The 12,731-nt window shown below is 46.3% G+C and overlaps 1 protein-coding gene across 3 annotated transcripts in view; it reads left to right on the forward strand.

Annotated features, from left to right (window-relative positions):
• Nucleotides 1-5,377, forward strand: part of prrx1b (paired related homeobox 1b) — a 12,076-nt gene extending 6,699 nt beyond the window's left edge. Inside the window, exons 3-5 of one of the 3 annotated variants that reach the window (XM_062394817.1) lie at nucleotides 1,330-1,511; nucleotides 3,620-3,685; nucleotides 4,555-5,377. In XM_062394817.1, coding sequence (XP_062250801.1) covers nucleotides 1,330-1,511; nucleotides 3,620-3,685; nucleotides 4,555-4,687 — 381 coding nt within the window. In that variant the 3' untranslated portion in view covers nucleotides 4,688-5,377. Of the gene's footprint in view, nucleotides 1-1,329; nucleotides 1,512-3,619; nucleotides 3,686-4,502 lie in introns of all 3 variants that reach the window. The other 2 variants (XM_062394819.1, XM_062394818.1) reach the window with 2 other exon arrangements.
• The last annotated feature ends 7,354 nt before the right edge of the window (nucleotides 5,378-12,731 follow it).

Raw genomic sequence — 12,731 nt, forward strand, 5'->3', positions numbered from 1 at the left:
CATACATACACACACACACACACACACACACACACACACACACACACACACACATACACACACACACACATGCATACATACACACACACACACACACACACACACACACACACACACACACACACACACATGCATACATACACACACACACACACACACACACACACACACATACACACACACACACACAAACACACACACACTCATTCAGTGAGTTTCGTGTCTCAGACGATCACATGATGATGACTCATGATTCCAGTTCTGCCGGCGACATCATGATTGACAGCTGAGACTGACTCCTGATTGGTTTAGAGCCTGTCCCCCCCCCCCCCTCCCAATCACTGCTGCACAGACTCTGGCTCCGAATGCACAAGATGGCAGCGTCTGTTGGTGTCTGTGATACTTTGGGCTTCGTCTGTGGAGGAAGTGGAGACGCGTCGTCCATCTTTACTCACATTCTGGGCTTCTCAAAACCAGTGCGCCACCTAGTGGCCGTGCATGTTGTGTTAGTGACCTTTAAACTGTAAACATAGAAGAAACTCTGAGATAAACTGTGGAACCAGGAAGTTCTACCTGAGGTCGCTGGTGTCCCACAGAGAACTGGGACGTGTCCTGCAGGTGGATGTGGATCTGTAACGTCCTCCGTTCCTCTGGCGTCTCTTTAATCAGCGCAGTGAAAGTATTTGTTCTGTGGGCAGCGTGAGCGGGGGGGGGAGAGGAAACAGTGATGATGGAGGGAAGCAGCACATCTGTGATTAATGTGAAGCAGAGAGCGATGCAGGAACCCTTTGATAGAAGAGACTTCGGGTCCATTCCTGAGGGCGAGCGTCAGCGGACAGCGAGCCCCCCCCCCGAGCGCTCGCAGCTTCTAATAATGGATTTGATTTCACCACACTGAGGAACAACATCAGCCCCCCCCCCCCCCAGAGGAAGGAGAGAGGGAGGAGAGATGTTTTAAAGAAAGTCATCTGGAAACAAACTGAAAACCTTCTGCTCTGTTAGATTCTGTTTTAAATGATTTTTACGAGCTGGTGTCAGTGAACTTGAAGAGCAGAGCTCATTGGCTCTCATCAGGTCATGTGATGCTTCATCTTCTCTCTGTGACATCATCACCAACGACAGACACAATCGAGACAAAGAGGAAACAACAGGATCAGACTTTAATCATCGTGTCTGTCAAATAAGAATATGACACATGACTCCGCCCCTTTGTCCCAAACATGTCTGCTGTGTGTGATGATGCTGTGATGATCATGTGATGATCATGTGATGATCATGTGATGATCGTAGTGTCTGAATGTTCACGTTGTTCCTTCTCTCTGGTTCCAGGTCTGGTTCCAGAACAGGAGAGCTAAGTTCCGCAGGAATGAGCGCGCCATGCTGGCCAGCAAGAACGCCTCGCTGCTCAAGTCCTACTCCGGAGACGTGACGGCCGTGGAGCAGCCGATCGTACCGCGCCCTGCGCCGCGCCCCAACGACTACCTGTCCTGGGGCAGCGCCGCCCCCTACAGGTAGAGTCCACACTCACATCCCCCAGCTCCCTGACCTGCACTCCCCATTAGCACTCTGAACTGCACCATGAAGATAGATGGATGGAGAGATAGAGAGATAGAAAGATGATGGATAGAAAAGGAGTAAAGAAACAAGGGTAGAAGAAAACTGAGGAAAGGAAAGTAATTACAGAAAGATCAGAAAATACTAGAAGCAGAAGAAAGAAACTGATTATTTTTGTCTTCGGTTCAATAAACACAAGCTGATACCATAATAACTGTATGTGAACACACAACCACACACACACACACACACACACACACACACACACACACTCTCTCTTATTGTTTCATTTCCTCTTCTTCTACCTGCTCATGTTCTTCATTCTTGGCTCGCTCGTCTTCATCTCCTCTGATCCACCTGGACTCGAACTGACCCTCGGTCATGAGCCGCAGGTCGTTGGACCATCTGTGCCGCGGCGTCTCCTCCACCTGCACTCGCACACGTGAACACACCGCGAACACGTGCACTCACACGTGTGAGTGCACGTGTGAGTGCACGTGTGAGTGCACGAGAGGAAGAGGCTGGAAGTTTTCTTTATTATCAACAAATCTGAAAAACTCACAGGGAACGACTGGTTGGAGAAACACCAGTAAAACAGACAGGAAGTGACCACACAGACAGGAAGTGACCACACGTGACCAGCTCCAGTCTTTTGAGGAGATTTGTTGATAATAAGATAAACGCAGACGATCTGTTCAATCTGTTCTGTTCAGTTCAGGAGCTGAACGTGTGGTTCTTCATCAGAACCTTTGTTCTCATGTTTCCTTCTTTACTCGTCACTTTGCTGCTTGAAGACAAACTGACCTGAGACTCGTAGCTGTGAATAATCTCATTCCACTCAAATATTTAATAAAACAAGTATTTTTTATATATATTAAGAATTTAAAAAATCCCCAAAAATGTGTTAAGTAAAGATACAATAAGAGTATTTTGGCTGTTTTGAAGAAATAAATGTGACGACCATGTGGAGCTAATGAGACAAAACATCAAGGATTTTATTATTTATGAAACTTAAACTGAAGTTTCTCATATTCACCATGGAACAAAACACGGAGACTAAATAACTCTATTGTCTTTATTTTATGCCTTTATTATCAAAATGTCAGATTAAATTTCTGAAATTAATTCTAATATCAGAAAAACAAGTGATTCCAATTAGTCAGTTTTTTATTACATGATTTTTTTTACTATTAGGATTAAACTCAAACTTTAATGAAATGAACTCTAAATGACTCCTTCAGTCTTCTGTGTTTTATATTTAACAAAGTATTTAACGTTTAACTTTGATCATAATGTGAATTTGATTCAGATTTGTCACGTTTGATTTTTGAATGAAGTCCTCGTGGACGATGGAACACAGTGAAGCTCAGTCACAGCTTGTTAATAAAATATGATTTTAGCATCACAGTGTTTTATTTTGTAGAATCTTTAATGAATTCTATTCTGAGTCAAAGAAACATTATTATACATTTTAAAATGTGATGAAGCTCACGTCCATAAAGCATCTGTCTCTGTTCAACTGCTTCTTATCTGAGGCTTAATGTCCCGAAGCAGCTGTAAACACTGACGTCCCCGATCAGATCCCAAGTGTCTCCTGTCCTCTTCCTCCTGTGTCTCCGGGCCGGACTCGTCCCTCTGTCCCTCTGCTTCACTTCAGAAAACTCTCCGTCCTCACTCACACTAATTGAGTTGAATCAAAACAGCCTGTCCTCTGCGTCCCTCGCGGCGCTGTCCTCTGAGCGTGGACAGATCCCGTGACCTCTCTGACGAGGTGATAATGTGAAAACAAACCGTATTAAATCTGGCGTCGACCCCGTGACCCCTCGCTGCTACACTGCACCAGATCATGACCGCGGCCCGGGGACGGAGCTCTGCCGGGGACGGAGCTCTGCCGGGGACACGTCCTCTGACTCTGGTTACATCGTGATTTACAGTAAACCTCCGTCATGAGACTCGGTAGAAGATGTGAAACCCTCGACGCTCAGTGCGGGACGCAGGGGGGGGGGGGGCTCTGTTGTGTGACTCCTGCTATGTGCCTCTAACACTTGTGTGTATTATCCTAAAGCTGGTATCCGATGCCGGAGGGGGGGCCAGTACGAGTACCACAGAAGATGCTGCCCTCAGAGAACAAGTACGCTTCCACTTCACTACGTCTGCTCCTCCTGTCCTCTGATCTACTCATGTTTTCAGATCAGATTTATTCTGACTTCATTTGTTCATTTTTTACTTAAATCGATTTATTTTATTGTTTTTATTGTGTTTGTCTTTTATTGACTTTAACAGTGTTTTTTCATCTGTGGACTTTTCACACTGGAGAACAGACACACACGTCCAGTTAGAGCTGGACTCACAAAGTGTCTCTTCTGGTTTCTGCCGTTAACCAGCAGAAGCTTGAAAGATGTTTGAGATGTAGAATCTGACCTTTTAAAACCATTTGATGAATCTTCACACAATGATGATGAAATGGAAAGTTTTTCTAAATTCTTCTTTCAATGACAACATCAAAAAATAAAAAATGTTAACTTGACAAAGTCATGTGGAAATAACAGAAACGCATCAATGAGTGAATAAAAGTGAGAGGAGAAAATATTCATCTCCCTCATCTACCAAATATCTGCACAAATGTACGATTGATGCAGTAAATTATTAATTTACACAGAAATAACTTAATTGAGTAAAAAGAGATTAAACAATTAGAACTAAAGACACAAAGCATGAAGATTATATTTATTGAATTTACTTTATTAATTAATTTAATTCTAAAGAAGATTCAAAGAAAAGGAAAGTTTTCTCCAGGAAGGTGAATAAAGAACAGAATCACAAACTGAAGTTAAAACCAACCTGAATCTTTAACCCTTCATGTTCTGATGAGTTCAAATCCCTGTTGCTGTGTCTCTGTGTGTTTTGTGCTCGTTTGAATCTCAAGGCTCCTTCTCTTCTTTCCTCAGCCTCAGCTTCAGGTGACGTAACCTTCTCGCCTCTTTTCCTCTCGTCTCTCAGCACCATGGCCACCTACCCGCCCACCTGCTCCAACACCAACACGTCCCAGGGAATGAACATGGCCAACAGCATCGCCAACCTGCGGCTCAAAGCCAAGGAATACAGCTTGAACCAGGTGCCCACGGTCAACTGAGAGGAGGAGGGGGAGGCGAGGGGGCGCGGGACTCCCACGGCCGGACGCCGTCTCCGGGATGAGCGTCATCTCACGTGACCTGGAGGGCGGAGCCTCCCCTCCTCTCTGATGGAGCCACCTGGCGTTCTACTCCACTTGTACCTGAAGGACACCACGCGGTGTCGGGAGTCTGTCCCCTCGTCCCCTTGTCTCTGGTCCCGGGCGCCACTGAACTCTTTGTCTAAAGGCGTCTTGTTTGGAAGTTGTAGCTGAATATCTGCGTAGTTTTACTTTTGTGATTGTGACTGAGACGGAGGCGAGTTTCCCAAAGATCTTTCCCTTTTCTACCCAGAGGTCATTGCATCGCCTGAGACTCATGGACGGACACGTGGATTTGTCTTTGTCCGTCTGCGGTGGAGATAAAGACTCAAACCGGGATCAACAACTCTCTTTTATCCTTTTCTTTTTTAAATCAACAACAAAGCGACAAGAACTCTCTCTGACATTTATGCAAACTTTTTTTAAATAGTTGTTTTTTCACATTTCTTTCCATGTTATACCACTGACAGTCAAACATTTTCATATAATAGTCCAATATAAAGGAGAAGCTAATGTATTTCTGAACCCAAACCAGAAGATTCTCCTCATTTCTTATGATAATCCTTTATCTGTAACAGAATAAAAACTTGTATATGAATAAAATGCATTTCAAGCAGTGCAGCCGCTCAGTTTAAAGAGTTTTTACTTCCCCAGTTTGTGTCCTCGAACAAACTCTGCCTGGAACTTTACGCCTGGAAGACTTGTGACGAATCATAAGACAAATATACGACGAGGCCGAAACTCGGCTTCAGGAACTAAGAGAAATAAGTATGTTTATGGTTCAGGCCATTTGGAAAGCAAAATGATCCCGGACCTCGTGCACGGCCCATAAACCGGAGATTTACAACTCGAGAACAGATTCCGCTTCAGGAAAAACCTCAAGCTGTTCCCGCTTTGTGTGTTTTCTTTTTTCCTGATTACCACAACCTGAGATTTCCATCTTAAAAACCGGATATTTATGAGCAGGGAAATCCTCTCCTTAATACGGAGGGCCCCGGGGCCTCGTTGGGCCGGCGGCTGTCAGACAAGGTGTTTCTTCTCCTTGGCCCCTCGTAACCTCACCGTCAACAAACACATGTCCACAGTCGTCCCCGCTCGGAGCTCCACGGCCCTAAAAGGTTCTCGCATGAAACCGCAGCCGGCGTGGTCGCGTTGTCTCGTCAGTGATGTCCCTGCTGCAGAGGAGCGTCCTCACAGGGGACACACGAGAGGAGGACGCGAATCTGTTGGTTTCAAAATGACCTAAACCTTAAAACTGAATCTTCTTCTTCTGCTGACATTTTCTAAATTCAGATGATTTGAGGAAACTTTAATCTCCACGATCTGCTGCGTGTTCACAGCTTCACTTCCTCCTCATTCCTTTTATTTGACCTCAGGGCTGTTTCAGCTTTCTGAGCCTTTTTGTCATTTTTCCTTCTCGACTTCCTTCTCGATTCATATTCAGATTCAGATTCAGATTTCAGACTCAACGTGCGACGAGAGTAAATATCAGTTTTTCTCAGAATCTGTGGAAACGGCTTTAAAAAGAAGTTTCTGAGTCTTTGTAAAAATCTATATTTCTGTTAGAAGGAAAGCTCCGCTCATGACGTGAGGAGGTCGGCTCCCTCCGTCGGCTCCGGATGGTTCTGGGTTTGAATCTCTTCATGTTGAACAGTGTGTGAAGCTTCTCGTGCTGAAGCTGGTGTGACTGGTCCTCTCTCCACTGGTTCCTGTGCTGTGCTGGTTTTCGCTCTGTGGTATGTCCAGTGTCAGACTCCTGTCCCCCCTCTCCCCTGCCAGGCGCCCCTCTCACCTTTCATGGCCGGGCCCTGGGCTGACCTGAAGTGATTCCAGATGTGGAGATCTTTTTGACCCCCCCCGCCCCCCCCTCGCCCCCAGGCCTCGGCCAGCCACTCCATCAGGCCTGACAGCGTCCCCTCGGACAGCGTCTCTCCTCGCCTGAGCACATGACATACAAGGCAACCCCCCCCCCCCCACACACACACACCACTCCCTCTCCTCCCCCTCCCCCTCACCCACCCACCCCCACCCTCAGCAGCACATCTGGAGCTCATTACAGCGGAGACAGTGAGAGCGAGGGAGGGGCGGGGAGTCTGAGAGCCGAGCGGGAAAGAGAGCGTTTCTTCACTCTTCTCCTCTAAAACATCCAAACCCTTTTTCTTCCTCTTTCATCCCCTCTTTTCTCTTTGTTTTGTTTCTTCTCCTCTCGTGACTCTTGCTCCCCCCCCCCCCCCCCCCCTCGCCCTCCTTTGCTTGCTCGGCCCTCCCTCTCCGCCTGCAGTGATCTTTGTCCCGCTGTCAGTGCCACATGATCACAAATACTTTATTAATGAGTGGTTTTGGAAAAAGCGCTCGGCAGAAAGAAGAGAAGAGAAGAGAAGAGAAGAGAAGAGTGAAATACTGCACAGCTGCTAGCAGTGTGTGGTTTGGGTGAGCGACCAGAAGAATGTCCCGAGATTCTGGAGTTTCCACGCACAGCGGAGTTGACGGAGAGGTTGCACTGTTTGTGTGATTAAGTCACTATTATTACACACTTTCCCCAAACACAGATGCACGACTCTCTCTCTCTCTCTCTCTCTCTCTCTCTCTGCGTTGTAAAGGAAACATAATTAACTCCACTCTGCCGTCTCAAGGTTAACGCTGATGAGCATGACTCAGCGTTTCTTCTTCTCCGGCTGCTTTCACATGAAGAAGACGCTTTGTTTTCCTGACTGTTTCTGAGAGATCACACTTAATTCACAATGTAAACTTCTTTTGACTCTGTTCTATCAGCAGCGGAGTCGCCTCCTCCCAGCAGCTGTGAATCTCTCAGTGTTAAATCGGTGTTGGAGGTCGGTGCAGCAGTGATTCTGTCTGGTGCCAGTTGTCCGAGCCAAGAAAAAGCAGGAATAGCGTTTTCTTTATGTGGCGAGGCAGAGACGCAGCTCCAGACAAAGACTCGTCAGATCTTCTCACAGCGTCTCAATCCAACCTTCTGAAGTCAGGATCTGGCTGAAAGAGTTAATCCATAAATCCAAGTGTCGACATGGATCAGCATCTTCAGCTTGGATTCTCAGGATTCAGACGTTGGAAGAAGATGCTGATGTTATTCAGGTTTGTGTCTCAGTTGAGGTTTCTATGATCATCTCTGCCCAGAAGACAAAACTCAGGAATCTGTAGAGAAGAAGAAACCTCATTAAAAAGGTGGATATCAACACATGTGAATATCTTCATGTCACAGAGAGAGGGAGGCGGCTTCCTGTCAGCAGCTTGGTGGAAACACGTCTGGTGTTAAAGTAGAAACTGTCGAGTGAGAGTAGAAACACTTGAACTGCTCCGATGCACAGACTCCATACAGCAATGACGACTCCTCTGGTAGTTTCTATAGAAAGTGACTTCTCACTTCATAACGTCAGTGAACATGTCTCTGGTTTCATGTCTTCTTCAAACAGCTGATGTTCATTTAGTGAATTATGATCATTAAGAGTCAAACAGACCATAAAGCACAGGATGTTGGGGGGGGGGGGGTGATTGACAGCTAGGACCATCCAATGGGTGCAGGGGACAGGCGTCTCCTGACGGTCGAGGTCTCTGTGTCAGTGCTTCTCTCTGGTCTCAACTGATGGACGATTCCCAGTGAGGACGATTCCCACTGAGCCTGACGTCCTCTGAACGTCCTCCAGCGTCACAGAGACGTTGAGATTCACCTTCAGTTGCTCATTTGTTCATCCGGTCTCGTCTGGTGTCCTCTGTCACTTCCTGTCTCCTGTACATGTCTCGTCATAAAGAAACTTGAGTTACACACAAGTTTACAGAAATGATTTTAATGACTTTATCTAGAATTTATAAAAGTTTACGACTTCTTCTTGGCGATTCACATGAAAACGTCTATTTCAGTTTGGTTTGAGCTCATTGGTCTAAATGACAGAGACTCCAAAGTACAGGATGTCAGGACCTAAAGTCACTTCTGTGTTTTCCCACAGAGACAAAGATAGTTCCCTCTCGTCCTGGAGGTAACTCGATGCCACTGTGATAAACGCTTCTGGCTCAACTTAAAATGGCTGCTGCCGCCAGCGCCCTGGTCCTGGATGAATTAGCTTTTTTAATTCTCCCGGCGCGGCCGAGGTCCAGCAGGGCAACAACCAAAACAACAATTATGGTGAGTGACGTGACGTGAGCTCCCAGACATCATCGCTCTATAATCATGGCCGGGCTCGTACTCCCTCGTGGTGCAGGGACTATTCTGAGTGTCGGGGCAGTCGATGTCTTACAGGAAGTCCGGCCTCTCGCAGCAGGACACGGTCACGACCTGGGAAACATGGAGGAGTCTGGACGGGGCAGACATGTGTGACCTCAGGGAATTCATCATGAGTCCTCGTCCAGCGGCCTCACGGTGCGCTCCGGCTCTGGAACTCCTTCTGCCTTCAAACCGCTCTGGATTGATCTGTCCAGTGTCTCCTCGAAGCTGGAGAGAACCTGACCTCTGCTCCAACTGTCACTGTACTCATCAGGTCGGTCCCTCAGAGGACGAGTGTGACTCTCCCTCCCTCTGCTGGACACTGTCTGTCCTCACAGGCCACCACACAGCAAGGTGTCCAGAACAAGTGACTCAGAGAATCAAACCATGATTCAATAAAACCATGAGAAAAATGAATTATCTGCTCTAAAACCTTTTATTCTAACTAACCTGAAAGAATAAAACCTGTTTCTCTATCGATCTTCACACCAGACGCTCGACACGTGATGCTGTGGAATGAAGAAATATTAAACAATACCTTAGAGAAAGACTTAAATGAACATGAGTCTCACATTGGTCTGTGCAGTGACGGTTCTGGAGCTTTCCATCATCACCACAGTTTCCTCTGGTGTCTCCCAGTCGTCATGGAGCTGGGTCGATTTCCTCCTGCTGATCTGAGAACAGATTCATGCAGACAAACATAAACTTAATAAGAAAGAAATCATAACAAAGATTTAAATATCTTTTAATTTGTTAATTTCAGGAGAAACAACCAAAGCTTTAACTATGACTAAATCAGTAAATTTCTGATTAGACCACAGACGACATGACAGCTCCTAAGAGTGAAGCTGATTGCTCTTGATCGCCTCCTGGTGGCTGGGTGCAGCATATATCATATTTCCCCCTCCCCCCCCCTCTCCATGTTAACACATGGGACATAGATTAAACAAAGAATTCTAAGTAAACGTTAGTTTCAGTTGTTTCAGGTCATTCTGATCTCCCTGATGATTGTTCAAGTGTTTCTGATCAGTTTGGTTTAATTAGTTATTTGATGATGACCCCGGATTGGTTGAGCGCATGTATCCCTCGACACACCGTGTGTGTGTGTGTGTGTGTGTGTGAGTCACTATGAGAGAGGGATACAGTTTATGTCTTTTGATCAGGGCCTGAACTCGAGTCTATGAGGAATGTTTCTTTTTCTCCTTTGAAGGCAGTTTGAGTTTTCACTAATAGTTTTGGTTCGGCTTGTGTGTGAGTGTGTGTGTCTTTGTGTGTGTGTGTGTTTGTTCAGCCTGGTATAAATGGGGGCGAGCTCTGAAATGAATATCATTGTCACATCTCGTGCCAGAAGCAAATTCTCTGTCCAAAACGAGCAATTTGGAGCCGACGCCTGCCGTGGAAAATCTGCCTTCAATTTTCCCCCCGCTGGTGACTGTGCGTGCGCTCACCCCTCTAGTCTCACACACACACACACACATACACACACACACAGACACACACTGCATAACTGAACCCCCCCCCCCCCGTTGGACTGCAGCAGAGGACCCCTTAGTTTATTTTTTTCTCAATTATCCATTTAGTGTAAGTGGCAGGTGCCTGATGTGCTGCAGCCGAGAGGAAGTGTTTGTATCGTCCTTATTTAACAATGATGTTTAAACTAATGCCTGATTAGAGAGAGAGAGAGAGAGAGAGAGAGAGAGAGAGAAAGAGAGGGAGAGAGAGAGAGGGAGAGAGAGAGTAACTCTTCGCTGCTTGTTCTTTGTTTTTCTTCTTCCAGTAATCGACTCCTACCTCCACTTCTTCTACACACTCACACACACACACACACACACACACACACACACACACACACACACACACACACACACACGCTCACACACACACGCTCACACACACACTCACACACACACACACACACACACACACACACACACACACACACACACACACGCTCACACACACACTCACACACACACACACACACACACACACACACACACACTGAGCTATTTCCCTGAAGCTGTTTTCAAACATCTCTAAACTCCAAAAAATAGTTTCTGGATATTTTATTTAACAAATTACAAATAAATTCACTTTTCCATTTTAGCCAAGTGTGAAACTTTTTTATTTCAGACTTATTTCAAAGTAATGTCCAACATTTGAATCCACATTTTAATGTACGAATGTAAAACATTAAGCGCACAATGATCGCACTACACTGTGTGGAGTTATGTTTAGGTATGACATTTCGATGAGTGGGTCTTTCTGTGTGTTTTTGGATCACTGGGACCTTTCTTCACTGGTACCTTTCTTCACTGGGACCTTTCTTCACTGGGACCTTTCTTCACTGGGACCTTTCTTCACTGGTACCTTTCTTCACTGGTACCTTTCTTCACTGGGACCTTTCTTCACTGGTACCTTTCTTCACTGGGACCTTTCTTCACTGGTACCTTTCTTCACTGGGACCTTTCTTCACTGGGACCTTTCTTCACTGGGACCTTTCTTCACTGGGTACTTTCTTCACTGGTACCTTTCTTCACTGGTACCTTTCTTCACTGGGATCTTTCTTCACTGGGACCTTTCTTCACTGGTACCTTTCTTCACTGGGACCTTTCTTCACTGGGACCTTTCTTCACTGGGATCTTTCTTCACTGGGACCTTTCTTCACTGGGACCTTTCTTCACTGGGATCTTTCTTCACTGGGATCTTTCTTCACTGGGACCTTTCTTCACTTGGACCTTTCTTCACTGGTACCTTTCTTCACTGGGACCTTTCTTCACTGGGACCTTTCTTCACTGGGATCTTTCTTCACTGGGACCTTTCTTCACTGGGACCTTTCTTCACTGGTACCTTTCTTCACTGAGACCTTTCTTCACTGGGATCTTTCTTCACTGGGACCTTTCTTCACTGGTACCTTTCTTCACTGGGACCTTTCTTCACTGGGACCTTTCTTCACTGGGATCTTTCTTCACTGGTACCTTTCTTCACTGGGACCTTTCTTCACTGGGACCTTTCTTCACGAGGACCTTTCTCTAGAGTTTCAACAGATCAATAGTTTGCTGTTCAGGTGATGAACCAACTCAGTGAGAATGAACAGAACCACAGGAATGTGAGTTCAGGATCCGACTTTGTGGTTCGAGTCAGAACGGATTTGAAAAGTTCTGACTTGAAATGTCGACCTTCATTGACCTTGAACTTGTATAAGTGAAGTCCATCAGCCTGTAGCAGACTCAGCATGTGTTTGGTTTTAACTGCTCTCTCCTCCCAGGCTGTTAAATCCCCAAACTGCCAGAAAGGAGTTGGGGGACGGTGGACGTCCCCTCCGTGTCCTCAGTGGTCCTGGCGGCGCCCTGCTCTCAGCCACTCTGGACCTGGAGTGGATCCTCATGGGATCCAGAGTCTGCTCGCTCTGCTGCACATGCACAGGAAAACACCGATGACTTCAGTGCTCATAGAGCGTGATGAACCGAACCCAGCTCCACGGGCAGCCAAGCATCTATAATGAGCTCTGACACAGCAGTTTCCAGTCTGACTGCTGGAATTACAACTGTGACTTTCCATCACACAACTGGGAGGAGAGAGTTGAGTGTGATCTGAAACAATCCCACGGAAACACAAGGGACGGAAGGGATAGTTCATCCAGAAAGTAATATTCAGTCCATGCTCTCCACTGTGAGATGAGTTAAAACACAACATGGCTCCTTCCTGCTCAACGTGACTCGAACCGACCTCACTGACTCCAGGTCTGTG

This window comes from Platichthys flesus, chromosome 9 (assembly GCF_949316205.1).
Source record: "Platichthys flesus chromosome 9, fPlaFle2.1, whole genome shotgun sequence".
In the NCBI taxonomy this organism is placed as follows: Eukaryota; Metazoa; Chordata; class Actinopteri; order Pleuronectiformes; family Pleuronectidae; genus Platichthys; species Platichthys flesus.